The sequence below is a fragment of the Jaculus jaculus genome, chromosome 12, assembly GCF_020740685.1.
Source record: "Jaculus jaculus isolate mJacJac1 chromosome 12, mJacJac1.mat.Y.cur, whole genome shotgun sequence".
NCBI classification, from domain to species: Eukaryota; Metazoa; Chordata; class Mammalia; order Rodentia; family Dipodidae; genus Jaculus; species Jaculus jaculus.
The window spans coordinates 14888370-14903522 of NC_059113.1; the positions used below are offsets into that span (position 1 = coordinate 14888370).

At 37.6% G+C, this 15153-nt stretch overlaps 1 protein-coding gene across 1 annotated transcript in view; it reads left to right on the top strand.

The window, feature by feature from the left end:
- Positions 1-15153, top strand: part of Adamdec1 (ADAM like decysin 1) — an 89390-nt gene that overhangs the window by 15884 nt on the left and 58353 nt on the right. Inside the window, exons 8-14 of the mRNA XM_004665816.2 lie at positions 911-982; positions 3741-3910; positions 6776-6860; positions 7626-7756; positions 9022-9199; positions 11130-11219; positions 14161-14356. Of these exons, the coding sequence (XP_004665873.2) occupies positions 911-982; positions 3741-3910; positions 6776-6860; positions 7626-7756; positions 9022-9199; positions 11130-11219; positions 14161-14356 (922 nt within the window). The remainder of the gene's footprint in view (positions 1-910; positions 983-3740; positions 3911-6775; positions 6861-7625; positions 7757-9021; positions 9200-11129; positions 11220-14160; positions 14357-15153) is intronic.

The window sequence follows — 15153 nt, forward strand, 5'->3', positions numbered from 1 at the left end:
AAACCTACTCTGTGTAACTTAATTTATTATCTGAGATAGTACAAGTTTGGATCAGTTTGGAAACATCAATACTGTCTGTAGTGACAAATTCTAAACCTGTGAATTAGGCTGATATGATTTCTCCTTTCACAAGCAGGTGACTGCTAGGTTTACAAATAAATAGAGTTGTTGATCCCTTAACTCTCTTTTCTAATTGTCTTAAGAGCTCCAAATTTAGTATCCAAGTAAATTCTTTCATCATATTGTCTTCTGTGAAGTCATTAAATATTTGTCAATTAGGGTTTGTGCTCCTTGTGAACAACACATTAAATGCTTGGTGAATGGACTTTTTGGAGAAAAGCAAATCTTTGATGATAGGACCTTTACTAAGGGTGAATTTTCATATAGCGAGTTTCTGGGCACATGGTCCATGTATTTAATACCAAATAGAAAACACTTGGACTCTAAAATGTGAGTAAGTTAATTAGTTCAGGCTCCAAATATTGGGCCTCACTTATTGTATTGAATTCATTTCATAGTCATACATTTAGAAATAGTGATTCCCTGTACTGATTCTGCATAGCTTAGGAAACCATAAAGTTTAAATGAAAATATTTGAAATAATTCCTCTTTGAATTTTGAGACAGGAAATTTCCCAAGATCTTCTTCCTGCAGCTTCCAAGAGCTTGGATTAGGGCTTTCAGGTGTGCCACCACGCTTGGCTGAAATTCCTAAGAGCTTTACATTGACCTACAACTTAAAGGAAGAAAACAGCATTGAGTCCCAAAATGCTTTCATTTAGCTAGAGTCAATTTGCTTATAACTTAAGTGTTATCATTATTGTCAGATTCTTAACATTATTGATAAGTAAAGTAAGTTACATTGTCTTTCTAACCTTCCAATTATATTTTCTATTTCGTCCCTTTTTAAGTTTAAGAAATACAATGAAAATTTAGCTGAAATAAGGAAGAGAGTACTTGAGATGGCCAATCACGTAAACATGGTAGGATATATTTTATCAAATGTATTTTTAAACATTTTTTATAGGTGTTGTTCTAGGGTTTTTCTATGGATGCAAAAGGATCCAGCTAGTTCCGCTGAGATGGAGGTGGCTGACTGGTTCCTGAGGGATGCCCATGACTCTTGCTGCTATACTGAATTAATATCACACGACTGTCTCCCCACCTACTTATCACATTCTTCTAATTCCAGCCTCAATACAATCACAAGTATTACTAAAGCCTAATGTATGAGAAACAAACCAGTGCCTAAGATGACACTTTAGTAGAAAATAATAATGGCAAATTTAAGGGTAGACCCTGTTAGACTTCAGTGCTCAGTTCAGTCACACAACTATTGGATGCGTGCCATCTAATTGCCTCAACATTAAACAGTAACTATCCATCCCTTTTCACTAAATAAATAAAATAGGTACATTTTAGTTTATTTTATTTAACTAAACATTGTTAATTTATTACTCTATTCTATTTATGGGTTCTATTTGTTGATGTCATTAGATTGAATTGAATTCTCTTTTTTAACTCTCTGAATTGGTATACTTACTTGATATGAATGCGTTTCTTAATAATGCTCTGAAAATCTTCCAAAGGTACAAAGGAAATGAGTGTGAATACAGTGACCTAGGTCATAGAGCATCTTGCCACCACAAACATTACATAGAGTCCTCTTAGGAAGCCCCTCGTCATATTTTTGAGCACCTTTGTATGACAGATACTTTTCTATGCTAACAACACAGGTTAAAAAACAATATAGACATACAAGTCTTGCTTCAAGCTTACATTCTTGTCAGGGAGACCAGCAAGGTCATTCCATGATGGGTCAGTTATAGTTTCTCTTTTCTTCTTTTTTATTGTGAATATTTAAAGTATATAACATGGTATTTTAATAAACTTGTCATATATATAAGTATGTATGTGTATATATATATATATACATCCTAAACAAAGTTTAGTAGTCTAAATAAAGTTATTTTTTAAGATGGAAATAATTCCATGGATGCCTAAATGTTCATCATTTAGGAAAGTTAGAAAATCTGTGAGAAAAACTTCCTTAACTAGGGTGCCAGTTGTGGTGACACCTTTAATCCCAACACTTGGGAGGCAACAACCAAACCTTTTGTTCAGGTTTCTTGGCAGAACTTTCCCCGTGAGAAGACTTGTCCGTTTACTGTTAGGACTTGGAGTATCAATTCAAGCCGTTATCTTTAGCAAAGACATATTGTCTCATAAACTGAGTATTTTTTATGTTTTTTTATTTTTGGTTTTTGGAGGTAGATCTCACTCTAGCCCAGGCTGACCTGGAATTCACTATGGAGTCTCAGGGTGGCCTTGAACTCATTGTGATCCTCCTACTGTTTCCCGAGTGCTGCTGGGATTAAAGGCGTGCGCCATCACACATGGCCCGTTTTTTTTTTTTTTTTCTTTCTGAAGTTTACCTGTCAGTGGCTACAAACTTTCAATGAGTCCAAGTGTAAGTTACTAGAGGATCGCTGTTTTTGTTATTCAAGCTGCTTTTATAAAGCCCCATTAAAAAATAGCTCATAAACAACACAAGCGTTTTTCACACGTTGGAAGCTGACAAGTCCATCATCAAGGTGCCAGCTGACTTGGAGTCTAGTGAGGACAGACTTTCTCGTTCACAGCGGACGTCTTCTTGCTATCTCTCCCATGGCAGCTTTCTGGGGCTTCTTTTATCCAGCTCTGAACCTGTGGGGATCCACTTTCACACCTAATCACATCCCAGAGGCTTCTCTTCCCAGCGTCATTCATTCTTCTTGAGGATTGTACTTCAACATGTGAGTTCACACAGGGAAATGACATTCAGACCACAGCGACTACTTACCATAGTGACATTCCCAGATGCAGTACATTGTCTCCTAACGTGTTGATGCTCTCACCCCCAAATGACAGAGCCAGCATCATTTCTTTTCTTTCTTTCTTTCTTTCTTTTTTTTTTTTTAAGACTGGGTCTCATTATTTATTCCTGGTTGGTCTCAGTCTCATGTCAATTCCCCTATCACAGCCTTTCAAGTACTGGAATTATTTGTGTGAGCCACTATGTCCAGCTACTAATTCTTAAATATTATGATTCTGAATACTGAACAACAGATATGCCGGTATACTTGAAGCCATAGCAATGAGCTGTTAACACAAAATTAAAGGTTTTCTTGAATTCTCAAGAATACCTAAGGGTATTTGCCTTTCTTTTAGAATGGGAATTTCAGTGTTAAAAATGAGATGGTAGGGCTGGAGAGATGGCTCCATAGCTAAAAAGATTTTTCTGTGCAATCACAAGGGTCTGTGGAAGCCCGAGAAACTACTGGGGTTCATTCCCTAGGACCCACATATGGTAGCTGAGCATATTTATAACCTCAGTCCACTAGGGGAACAGAGACCTGAGAATCGCTCAAGCCCGGGGGTGGGGGGGGACCCGGCAAGCTCGGGTATTAGTAAGAGACTCAAATAGATTGTGGTCATCTGATGTTCCCTTCTGGCCACCACAGATGAGCACATGGGGTGTTGCATGGGCACATACATGTTCATACAACACAAGCCGCAATACACACACACGCGCACGAGCGCACGCTCAAAAGAAGAGGGAGATTTCAATGTCTAGTTGACAGATATGTTTGAAACGTTTTTACAGTGCTATTATGTTTTGAAAGTTAGAATATGTGGAGATTATTAAAGATAAGTTCACCAGTGTGAGTCATTGCTTTGCTGTGCATTCTTTTTGGACAGCTCTACAGAAAGCTGGATGCTCACGTGGCCCTCGTTGGAATGGAAATCTGGACTGATAAGGATAAGATAAATATTACTAGGAATGCCAACACCACCTTGAAGAACTTTTCTAAGTGGAGAGGGAGCGACCTACTTAGAAGAAAGCAGCATGATATTGCTCAGCTAATCTCGTATGTATAGATTTCCCACTTTGCACTCCATGTAGATGGAAGCATAGGGTGGTTTCAAAGCTTCCTCAGTGAAAGTAGTATCTCAAGAGCATAGGTAAGAGGAAATTTACAAAATGAAATAAAATAAAAATAATACTTGGGGCTTTGTCAAATGTGTTTTCACTTTGGATTTAAGTAGTGTCTCTAAGAGAAGGCCACCTTTCATATGAATGTTTTCATTGGATATATACTAAAGAAGGACATGTTTAGACAATCAAAAGAGGGACTTAGACTTGACATTTAAAAGAGCTGGATGACTTTAGTCCTCAGGAGAAACTTCTAGAATCAAAGTAAAATTGAGTATTGCATTTGAACTTTACATTTGCACTATTCTGAAATGATCATTAAAAACAATGGGACAGGGCTAGAGAGATGGATTAGCAGTTAAAGAGCTTGCCTGCAAAGCCAAAGGACCCAGGTTTGATTTCCCAGGACCCACGTAAGGCAGATACACAAGGTGGTGCATGTGTTTGGAGTTCATTTGCAGTGGGTGGATGCCCTGCTGTGCCCATTCTCTCTCTCCCTCCTTCTCTCTATCTCCTCCTTTTCTTTCAAATAAATAAATAAAAATAAAATATTTTTAAAAACAAGGGGACAAATAGATCAAAGTTCTATAAATAGGAGAAGATTTGAAAATATCCTTCAAAGAAAATGAACAAGCTGTGGCTGGGTAGCTGGACAATTCTCAGTAAGAAGCAGAGAGGAGGACGTTGCAGAAGTTGCCATGAGGTGGTTTGGAGTATCTGATTCCTGAGGAAATGGTGTAAAATAAATGGCTTACATCCTGTCAGAATTGATTACATTTTGTACTGATTGCCTGAGTTTGTATAATAAATCAGCCCCAACTTCTTGAATTGTAATATAAGGAAGCTTTACATATATGTCTGACATCTGTCATCAATCTGGCTGGGGTCATACACCGACTTTTTGTGTGGCTAAATCGATTTCCTCCCAAGATGGAAGTCTCAGGAGTCCTTACAAAGCGGCTAGCTTTTTCCACAGCAGGCGTGACACATAGGACCAACCCAATTTTAGGGGAAGGTGTGAAAGAGGCTGTGAACCCCGCGGGTCTGGCGCGCTGGAGGGCAGGCTGTGGACGATAGGTGGCGCAATTCCTTAGTTGAGAAGGCGTCTTATATCCAGAAACGCCTCCGGAGAGGTTTTGTGATTTTACAAGTGATGTCTTTTGTCGCTAGCAAACAAAAGGGATTTCAACCGTTACCAGACTGGCTCTCTGGTCAGTCAAAATGTTTTTCACTTTCACACTGTACAATGATGTAGTGGGGAGAGAAAAATCATAGGCGAGGTGGTAAATGTGTACGTGGAATATGGTCATGTGATGATGAGAACAGATTTCTTGAAGGGATAAGAGTAAACAAGATAAAAGCACTAATTATCATAAACGAAATACTTGTCCATTCATTTATCAGTTGCAAATCTTATCATTTACAAGAAAAATTAAGAAAATATACCAATACTTGGATATATCCAGGTTAAGAATATGAGAATCCAATGGTACTTTACTCACTTAAAACAGAAGCCAAAATAGATAACTTGAGAATGGGGGATGTTTTCTTTTTTCTTTTTTATAAATACTGGGAGTAAGAATTGATAGTATAGTAATATATAATAAAGAACAAAACCTTTTGTAGAATAATAATGTCATAGATCCTTAAATATGCAAAAATGTAAAAAATATATTTTCTTAATAAACGTTTGAAATCAGATTGAATAAAAAAATGACATATACGGGGCTGGACAGATGGCTTAGCGGTTAAGCGCTTGCCTGTGAAGCCTAAGGACCCTGGTTCGAGGCTCGGTTCCCCAGATCCCACGTTAGCCAGATGCACAAGGGGGTGCACGCGTCTGGAGTTCGTTTGCAGTGGCTGGAAGCCCTGGAGCGCCCATTCTCTCTCTCTCCCTCTATCTGTCTTTCTCTCTGTGTCTGTCGCTCTCAAATAAATAATTTTTAAAAATATTTTTAAAAATCACATATATGGAGAATAGAAAGTAGGGGAAAGCTGTAAGATTTTCTCATGGCAGAATCTATACTCTATGCTTTTGATGCTGTTCTGTGGAAAAATATAAGTTAAAATTTTCATGTACATGTGTTTATCACAAGAATTAAAAACATAATAAATACCAAGTACCTTGAAATAGACAAAGGCTGAAATCTTATACAAATAGCAAAGAGCATAAACCAAGGAGATAACATATCATTGCTAACAAAAAGAAACTGAAAAAGCAAAGTTAAAATTCTGAAGGATCAAACATGTCACCTATGTAAATAAATGCAATTGGCTTAAACCTTGGTTCAGCACAACTGATGTTCCAATCACAAGAAAATTCAATAACAAAAATAGGTTCAAAATGGGCCCAAACCCCAAATCATGCTGTAATTAAAACAAGGATAAATGAAAGCAAAAAAAAAAAAAAAAAAAAAGTGGACATAACAATATATGATAAAAATCACTAAAACATGCAATAACTAATAACAAAACAAGATTTAAAGAGAAGCATTTGTTAGGATCAAAACAATAATAATCAAATATGCTTCTTTTATTGGCAAACAATAATTACAAAATGAAAAGTATAATAATGGATAATCATATATAAATCATTAAATGTTACTATATCCAAATGCTTAGATTTCAAGTGATATGGAAAATATTGTAGAGAAAAGAAAGTTGGTATTTTAAAACCTGAAGGAAAAAATTAAATGATAGTTCAATAGTTTACAATATGAATTTCTCCGGTTGCCGTAGAATTCTCTATAGACACATCTCAGAATCATTATTCTCATATCATTTTATTCCTTTCTTATAGCTCAACAGAGTTTTCTGGAGCCACAGTGGGTCTTGCTTTCATGTCTTCAATGTGTTCTCCATATCATTCTGTTGGTGTTGTGCAGGTCTGTTTGAAGATCGATTATTCATTCTTTGATGTACACTTGCCAGATTCCTTCATTTCATTTACAGAGAATGTCATTATCGTTTTTCTTCTCTCTCAATATATTGTATAGCATAGATTGAGTTACAAATGTTGAACTCAACTTGCAATGCAGGATAAATACAGGGTAAACTTATGCAAAAAGCAGTATTTTAAATTCAGAATGCTAATGTGTCCTCAGGGTCTTTGCATCTAGATTCATTTGAGGTCTTCCCAGTCTTAGTTAACAGTATTGAATCTTAATGAAGATTTCTGAAATATCCAAGCATAATTATATACTTGTATATTTTTCCTTTCATTTCTATAAGCTGTTGCTTTATTGGCTTTGAAACTCAAATAATAGGTGTCTACATAAAAATTTAGCCCCTTATCATCTCTTAATCACCTGATATGTACATCACTGAAATACTACTTACTCTGTAGTCTACCATGTCTAATATACACATAGTCACTCTGACATTTTATTGCTACTGTTTGCATAATAAAGCTCTTTCTTCCCTGGCACTTTTTAATCTATGCATATCTTTATATCTAGAGGTTTCTGGTAAGTGGTATTTACTTGGAGTTTGCTTTTTGATCTAATATAAAAATATCTTTCATTCAGCATATTTTGATCATTTATATATAATTGATATTCTTAGATGATAATATTCTATCTAGTTTTCTTTTGGGGTAGGGTATCACTCTAGACAAGGCTGAGACGCTGTTTCTAAATTCTTATGTTTAGGACCACAGTAACTATCATCTTAGAGTGGCAGGAACAATGGCTCATGAAATGGGCCACAACCTTGGGATGGTCCATGACAACTTTAATTGCAAATGCCCTTCCGAAGTCTGCGTGATGGAGCAATTGCTCAGGTAAGGCTCTCTGAGCACACCCTGAATCCCTGGTTTGTTTCACTCTGGTGTTTGCTTTTGTCTAGGTCATGGGCAGCAAAAAGCTCAAGTTTTTTTTTTTTTTTTTTCTATAGTGGGATGGGGGCATGATACAAAGATGACAAGGGGAAAGAGAAATGGGGGAAGAATCAAAAAAATTATTTATTTATTTGGTTTTTTGAGGTAGGGTTTCACTCTAGTCCAGGCTGACCTGGAATTTACTATGTAGTCTCAGAGTGGCCTGAAACTAACAGTGATCCTCATACCTCTGCCTTCCAAGTGCTGGGATTAAAGGCATGCAACACCATGCCTGGCTCAAAAAGTTTTATTTTAAAATATCAAAATGAAACCTATGCATGCATGCTAATTGATTTTTTAAAGCATATCCTTTGGAATCTGAGGCATATCACCTTACATCTGCATGTAATATTTTAACTGATATAAATACATTCTGCCTTTGCCATTGGTGCTGGTCATAATTATATCCTCATGTATCTACATAGGACCCTGATGTTACAACATTTGTAGACTTTTGTCAAATTGCCATGATCTCAGGATAAGTGGTCAGGGAGAAAGGGTTTTTGAAGAAACATGTAATTAAGAAGGATGTTAAAGAAAGATGAAAGTACTCTGTGAAAAGAGATTACATGTTCCTACTTTGCCTTGACAATCTTTTTCCTAAAAATCTCACAATCTCGTTTTGAAAGTTATTCTCTCTTTTGTATTCTTATCCCCCACCTCACTTAAGATAGGGTCATTTTCACATGCCTCTTCACAAAACAGGAATTGGCTTTCTGCAAGTTACATAGTTTGCTTGCTTTCTCCCGGGTACTACCTCTTTCTTCAGCCACACCTTTATTTATGGGATGAAATCATTGTCAGTTGAAATGAAATATACCTAAGCAAAAGTGAATTCTTATACACATGAATAAATATGACTCTGCTTCTACAAAATGATCTAAGGCTAAGGAAGATCATCTGAAAAAGACAAAACGCATTTTGTTTTAATAAAAGAAGTGTGCACACTACTCTTTGAGATATGCACATATTTTCTCATTGACATCAAGGCATTTATGTCCAGTAAGTTGCTAAATTCAAGAATAAAAGTGAGTTTACCATTTAACAACTCTTCAATGCATTGGTTGGCTTTTGGGCCAAATTGTAAATATATAACTGTGCTCAGGGTCAGCTGTTGTTCTCCACATACCAAAAATGGTTCTATTCAATGTTGTTTTTAATCTGCACAGATATCACATGCCTACAGACTTCAGTTCCTGCAGCCGTGTCAACTACGAAAAGTTCCTTGAAAAGAAATTATCCAATTGCCTCTTTAACATTCCATCGCCTACAGATATCATATCCATCCCAACCTGTGGGAACCAGTTGGTGGAAATAGGAGAGGACTGTGATTGTGGGACCCCTGAGGTGCTTTTAATCACTTTCTAAAATGACCTTGCTTATTTATCGATTTCTTAAGAGATGAAGTATACAAAAATATGTAGTCTGCCATAAAATTGAGTGCTTCTTGGGGTTTAGAATATATTCATTTGCAGGTATTTATCAGGCAAGGCTGAAGAGTGTGCATAGCTTAAAAGACCTTGATTATTTCATAGTATCTCTTTTATTTTTCCTCAATTATAAAGGGGATTTATTGGATTAGTTTACAGGATATGGGTCAGGCAGTCCATCAATGGCTGTCTTCAGGCTGGAGAGTCAGAGAACAAAATAGCTGGCTTAGTCCACAAGGCAGGATGCCTCATCAGTTCCAGTTTGGCACTGCAGGCCTGGAGGATTCCTGGAGGAAACCAGTATCCTTTAGAGGGCTGATCATGCTGGGTTCATAGCATCGCTTCTTTTCTATTTTGCATTTTTAACTTCCATAGGTATAGACAATACACTGCGACTATAAACCCCCCGCTCCCCACTACTCCCATGTAGTCTTCCCAAATCCTCTCTCCACTTAATCCCCTCTTCTTCCCAATGAGTCTGTCTTCTATTTGCTGTCATCATTTTCCCTCCTATTATGCAGGTCTTCTGTAGTAGTGTCAACCACTGTGAGGTGCCCCTCTCCAGCTTGACTTTGTGTCTCTGTCCCTACCACTCTGGCTACCACTCTGGCTGCAGTACTTCAATACGCTCAAGTGACTATGACTCATTGAGCCTTATGTTAGGTATACCACTGTGTCAGTTCCTGGAGAGTACAAGTCACTTGCTTGCTTGGGCTCACAGAGATGGCTAGTGTAAGAGCTCAGCGTTAGGTCCAAGTGTGTTGCTTCTAAAGTCCCAGGACCAGTCATCACAAAGGACTGCTATATCTTGCACGAGTGCTGTCAGAAGTTGTAATCACCAAAGGCCCTGCCCCAGTCTCATCCAGGACTCTGAATACACCTTTGCTCCTATTGTATTAATAATACTCAATAGGAGTGTGGGTGATGCCCTAAGAGGGCTGGCTTCATAATGACTTCAAAATAAAAGTATAGAGTTAGTCATTAAGTGAGTCAGTGTTCTTTCTGGGGTGATGTTTACATGTATATTAAGGAGCAAAGTTTCAAGTCAACTCTAAAAATATTATCAGTCTTCCATCATCTTCAATACAAATGTAGATGGGCACAATGGAAACCGCCTACACCTCTCCAATTCCATGTCAAGCTAAGTTTTTGATCTTTTAGAAACACAGCAATGGCACCCAGGGAAATGACATAGCTCTAAATAAAATTGTATCACATGTCAATGGAATAAAGAACTATAGCTTTAACTTTTTAGTACATACTTTGAGGGTTGAATTTAAGGTGAGAGAGATATATAATTGATGATTTGAACTCATTAAATTCTATAACAATTTAAATAAATTTTATTTTTTAAAGCTATCTTTTTGTCATTTTCCCTCATATTTTATCAAGACAATTAGAACTTCTTCTTCTTCTTTTTTTTTTTCCTTGAGGTAGGTTCTCACTCTAGTCCAGGCTGACCTGGAATTTACTATGTAGTCTTAGGGTGGCCTTGAACTCATGGTTATCCTCCTACCTCTGCCTCCCAAGTGCTCGGATTAAACATGTGCACCACCACGCCTGGCAAGACCTTGATAGTAATGATATGACAGAGGAGGGAAAAGGTATTTAACTTAAGTTGAGAAAATAGAAAAATATATTTAAACTAAACTAACATGTAAGTAGAAATCAAATAGATGCAAGATAACAGACTCTCTCTAATATTTTTTAAAGTCTTTTGTTTTCCTAAAACTCATTTTTGGTTTTTACCAAAGTCTATTTATTTGAAAAATGAATTATATTATGGTTTATGCTGAATAAGGACAGAGAAAAAAATCTATTTGCCTTTTTTTTTCTGGTATTTCTAGGAATGTACCAACCCTTGCTGTGATGCTAAAGCCTGTAAAGTCAGGGCTGGCTTCCAGTGTGCCCTGGGAGAATGCTGTGAAAAATGCAATGTGAGATTTCTTTGCTTCATTTTAATAATGATGATAATTTTCATATGTTAACATCTTAGTGACTGTGTTCAATGAATTAGGCAGAGCATATTTTCATTTATATAAAATAATGGCAGCATTATCAAGCACTCACTGAGCACTTTATATACATCACTATGAAGTCCCCCGGTGATAATTTAAAGAAAGAAGGTGTTATGTTCTTTTGTTGTTGAGTGACTAGCAGCTTAGAGTAGTAAAAGGTGGGAAATTTATATATCTAGTATTTGTGACAACCAGGGTGATCTTAGATGATCATCCTGTTATGCCAAGTGGAAAAAAAAAAAAAACAGAAAAGTAGATAAAGAAAGACAAATGCTGTATGATCTTTTGAGTATGTGGAACCTAAAAATGTTGACTATAGGACAGGGAATGCAATACAGTTGGGAAAGTATTTACTTAGTTGCATAAAACTCTGGATTCAGCCCCCAGTCCTGCATAAACTAGGTGTGGTATTATACTCCTGTAATCCTAGCACTTAGGAGGTAGAGGAGGAGGATCAGAAGTTCAAGACCACCCTCAGGTACATCATGAGCTCAAAGCCAATCTGGACTACAGGAGCCCTTCCTCAAATAAATGTAGAGGCTGTTGACTGTGTAGACACAGCTGTGCAATTGTGGTTACTTGTGATGCACAAATGGAGAAATAAGGGGAAGCTGGCAAAAGGTATAAATTTTCAACTATAGAGGATGAAAAAAGCTGGAGATACTCTGTGCAGGTTGGTGCCTATGAGTAACGATTCTGAATGTTATGATAGAAATTAGCTAAGTGGATAGATCTCAGGTGTTCTCTGTATAAACATCCATACACAAAGTGAAATATAGTGCATATTTTCATATATTTTAAAAGCACAATGTTCACAGAGCTAATTTGTAGATGACATTATATATATATATTAATGTCAGAAAGAAAAAAGAAATAAAAGAGAGGGGGACGGAGGGTTGGCTTAGCAGTTAAGGTGTTTGACTGCATAGCCAAAGGACCCATGTTTGATTCCCCAGGACCTATGTTAGCCAGATACACAAGGGGGCGCACGCATCTGGAGGTCATTTACAGGAGCTGGAGGCCTTGGTGTGCCCATTCTCTCTCTCCCTTTCTTTCTCTCTCTCTCTCTCTCTCTCTCTCTCTCTCTCTCTCTCTCTCTCTCTCTCCCCTCTTTCTCCCTGTCAAATAAAAAATAAATGTTAAAAAAAGAGGTTACAAGGGAGAAAATTCAAAAATTTAAAGTACATCCAATAAGTGCTTATCAAGCATTATTTGTTAGGCTCACTGAAAACATTCACGCATCTGAAAGAACTTGGTACTTATTGCCTTTGCACATTCATATACCCATATGAACTAGATGAAAATACAATGTAAGAAGAGATACCCACATCAACAATATGATGCCATAGAATGCTTTCTACTTATATTTTCATCTAATTTTCATGATGACCTTGTAATATATATGCCACATGAGGAAATAGATTTTAAGTGGGATTAAATCCATTTTCTTACTTTAAACACCTAGATACACACAGAGCCAAGACTCAAGATCACATTATTTAAATCTAAATTCAGGGCTTGCAAAGATGCTTTCTTGCAAAGATTGTTGGCCTGAGTTTAATTCCCAAGCCACCCACATAAATGAACACAAAAAGAAGTGGTACAAGTGTCTGGCATTTGTTTGCAGAGGCTAGATGCCCTGATGAATACACACACATGCACGCGTGCACGTACACACACACACACACACACACACACACACACAGAGAAAGAGAGAGAGAGAGAGAGAGAGAGAGAGAAAGAAATGATAATAAATAAATCTAACATCAGGTCTATTGTCGAGAGCAGCAGTGCCTACTGGAAAGGTCAGAGGATGCTTTATCTGAAAGGCATTCAACTTATGTGAAAAAAAAAAAAAAGAATTGACTTTACCTTTAGATTCAGATAGAAAGAGAAAATATTAAATAAGGCCAGAGGAAGGGCAGTGAAGGGACATGCATGGTTTGTGTGGCAGATGGTCACACAGCTAGCTGGGCTGTAGTTAGGAGAACTTGAAGATTTAAAAAAAATATTTTACTTATTTGCAAGCAGAGAAAGATACAAAGAGGAGAGAGAGAGACATACGGAGATAAAGGGCATGTCAGGGCCTCCCCCCACTGCAAATGAACTCCAGATGCATGTGCCAATTTATGCATCTGGCTTTTATGTGGGTACTAGGGAATCAAACCTGGGTTGTCAGGCATTGCAGGCAAGCGCCTTGACAGCTGGGCCATCTCTCCAGCCCGAACTTGGAGATTTCTTATGCATCAATTACAGTGTGGGTTTGGTATGAAGAGAATGGAAGCTGTTTGATATAAGTAAGACCATACCCCCTCACATAGCCCAGGAAAAAAGGGCCTCCTCAGATGTCACCTGAGTGTCACTGTTTGCTTTGTTCTGCGGAAATAAGAGCTACATTTGCAGTAATACATAGCCAAAGAGTTATTACAGCAAGTGATTATTGTTTTCATAATGAACCATTCTATAAGATATGAACAGAAATGTCTGAATCTACAATAAAAGGAATTAAGGAAACTTGATTCCTGGGAAAGTTGTAAGGTATGCTGACCTGCTGTTTGTAAAACTATCTTTATTCACACAGCAGATTCACATCACCAGTAAACCTTTAAAATTGCAGATTTAAATCCTGAGCATCTCAGTAAACATATATTCAACAAGGGAAAAATAAGTTTTTTCCCTGTGTCTGATATGCTGCCTGGTTTAATTCTTTTTCAAGCTTATATTTCTTCAGTGTCTGTGGTCCAAATTTAACCTACTGCTTGCTGAAAAAAAATGCCAAATGGAGGTAATTTTGTGTTTGTTTTCTATGCTTGGGCTAGGGAAGGGGTACAGCCTTCTTTCTCTTTCTGTTTCCCTGCAGTTAAAAAAGGCCGGGATGGTGTGCAGACCAGCAAAAAATGAGTGTGACCTGCCTGAAATGTGTAATGGTAAATCTGGCCTCTGCCCAGATGACAGGTTCAGAGTCAATGGCTTCCCTTGCCAGTATGGGCGGGGCTACTGCTTGATGGGCACCTGCCCTACCTTGCAGCAGCAGTGCATGGAGATGTGGGGCCCAGGTAGGGGCTGTATCAATTACTTTTCTTGTTACTGTGACAAAACACCCGAACAAACATGGCATGGGGAAAGGAGGGAGGGTCTATTTTGGCTCACAGTGTAAGGAGATACAGTCTGTCATGGTGGGAAAATTACAGTGGCAGGGGCATGAAGCAGCTAATCACCTTACATTCACAATCAGAAAGCTGAGAGAAATAAATGTTGGCACTCAGCTGACATTCCACTGTCTCCTTTCTATTCAGTCTATGATCCTAGCCCATAGGAAAATATTACCCAAGTTCAGAAAGGGTCTTCTCTCCTCCATTAAGGATTTCTGGAAATACTAGCATAGAAACACCCAGAGGTATGTGTCAATGCTGATTCTAAACACCCTCCAGTTGTCAGCACATATTAACTATCACAGTGGCAAAATCCTCTCCTAATCCACATACAAAGAAAAGTCATTCTGGTGAAGGTGTTTGATCCTGGCCAAAGGAACAACTTGTCCCATTTTTATAAGAAACTGTCCCTACTTAAAATCATGGGTGAGTTCATTTTAAGACTAAAGAGTAAACATGGCACATAAAGATAAGGATGCAGCAGTTAAATTTTACTTGCAGATAAACACCTTTTCACTTTAGTATCTATTGTCCCTGTAGCCATTTAGTTATGTTTTTTTTAAGTCCTTATCTAAAAAGCCAAATCAAACTGTCTATATTTTATCAATCAACCATAATTAAAGTCCTTCTTGGGCAAGTAAATGCCTGGAGTCCCTTTGTGTGCACGTTGAAGCATGCAAGGGGTAATAGCACTGTTGGTC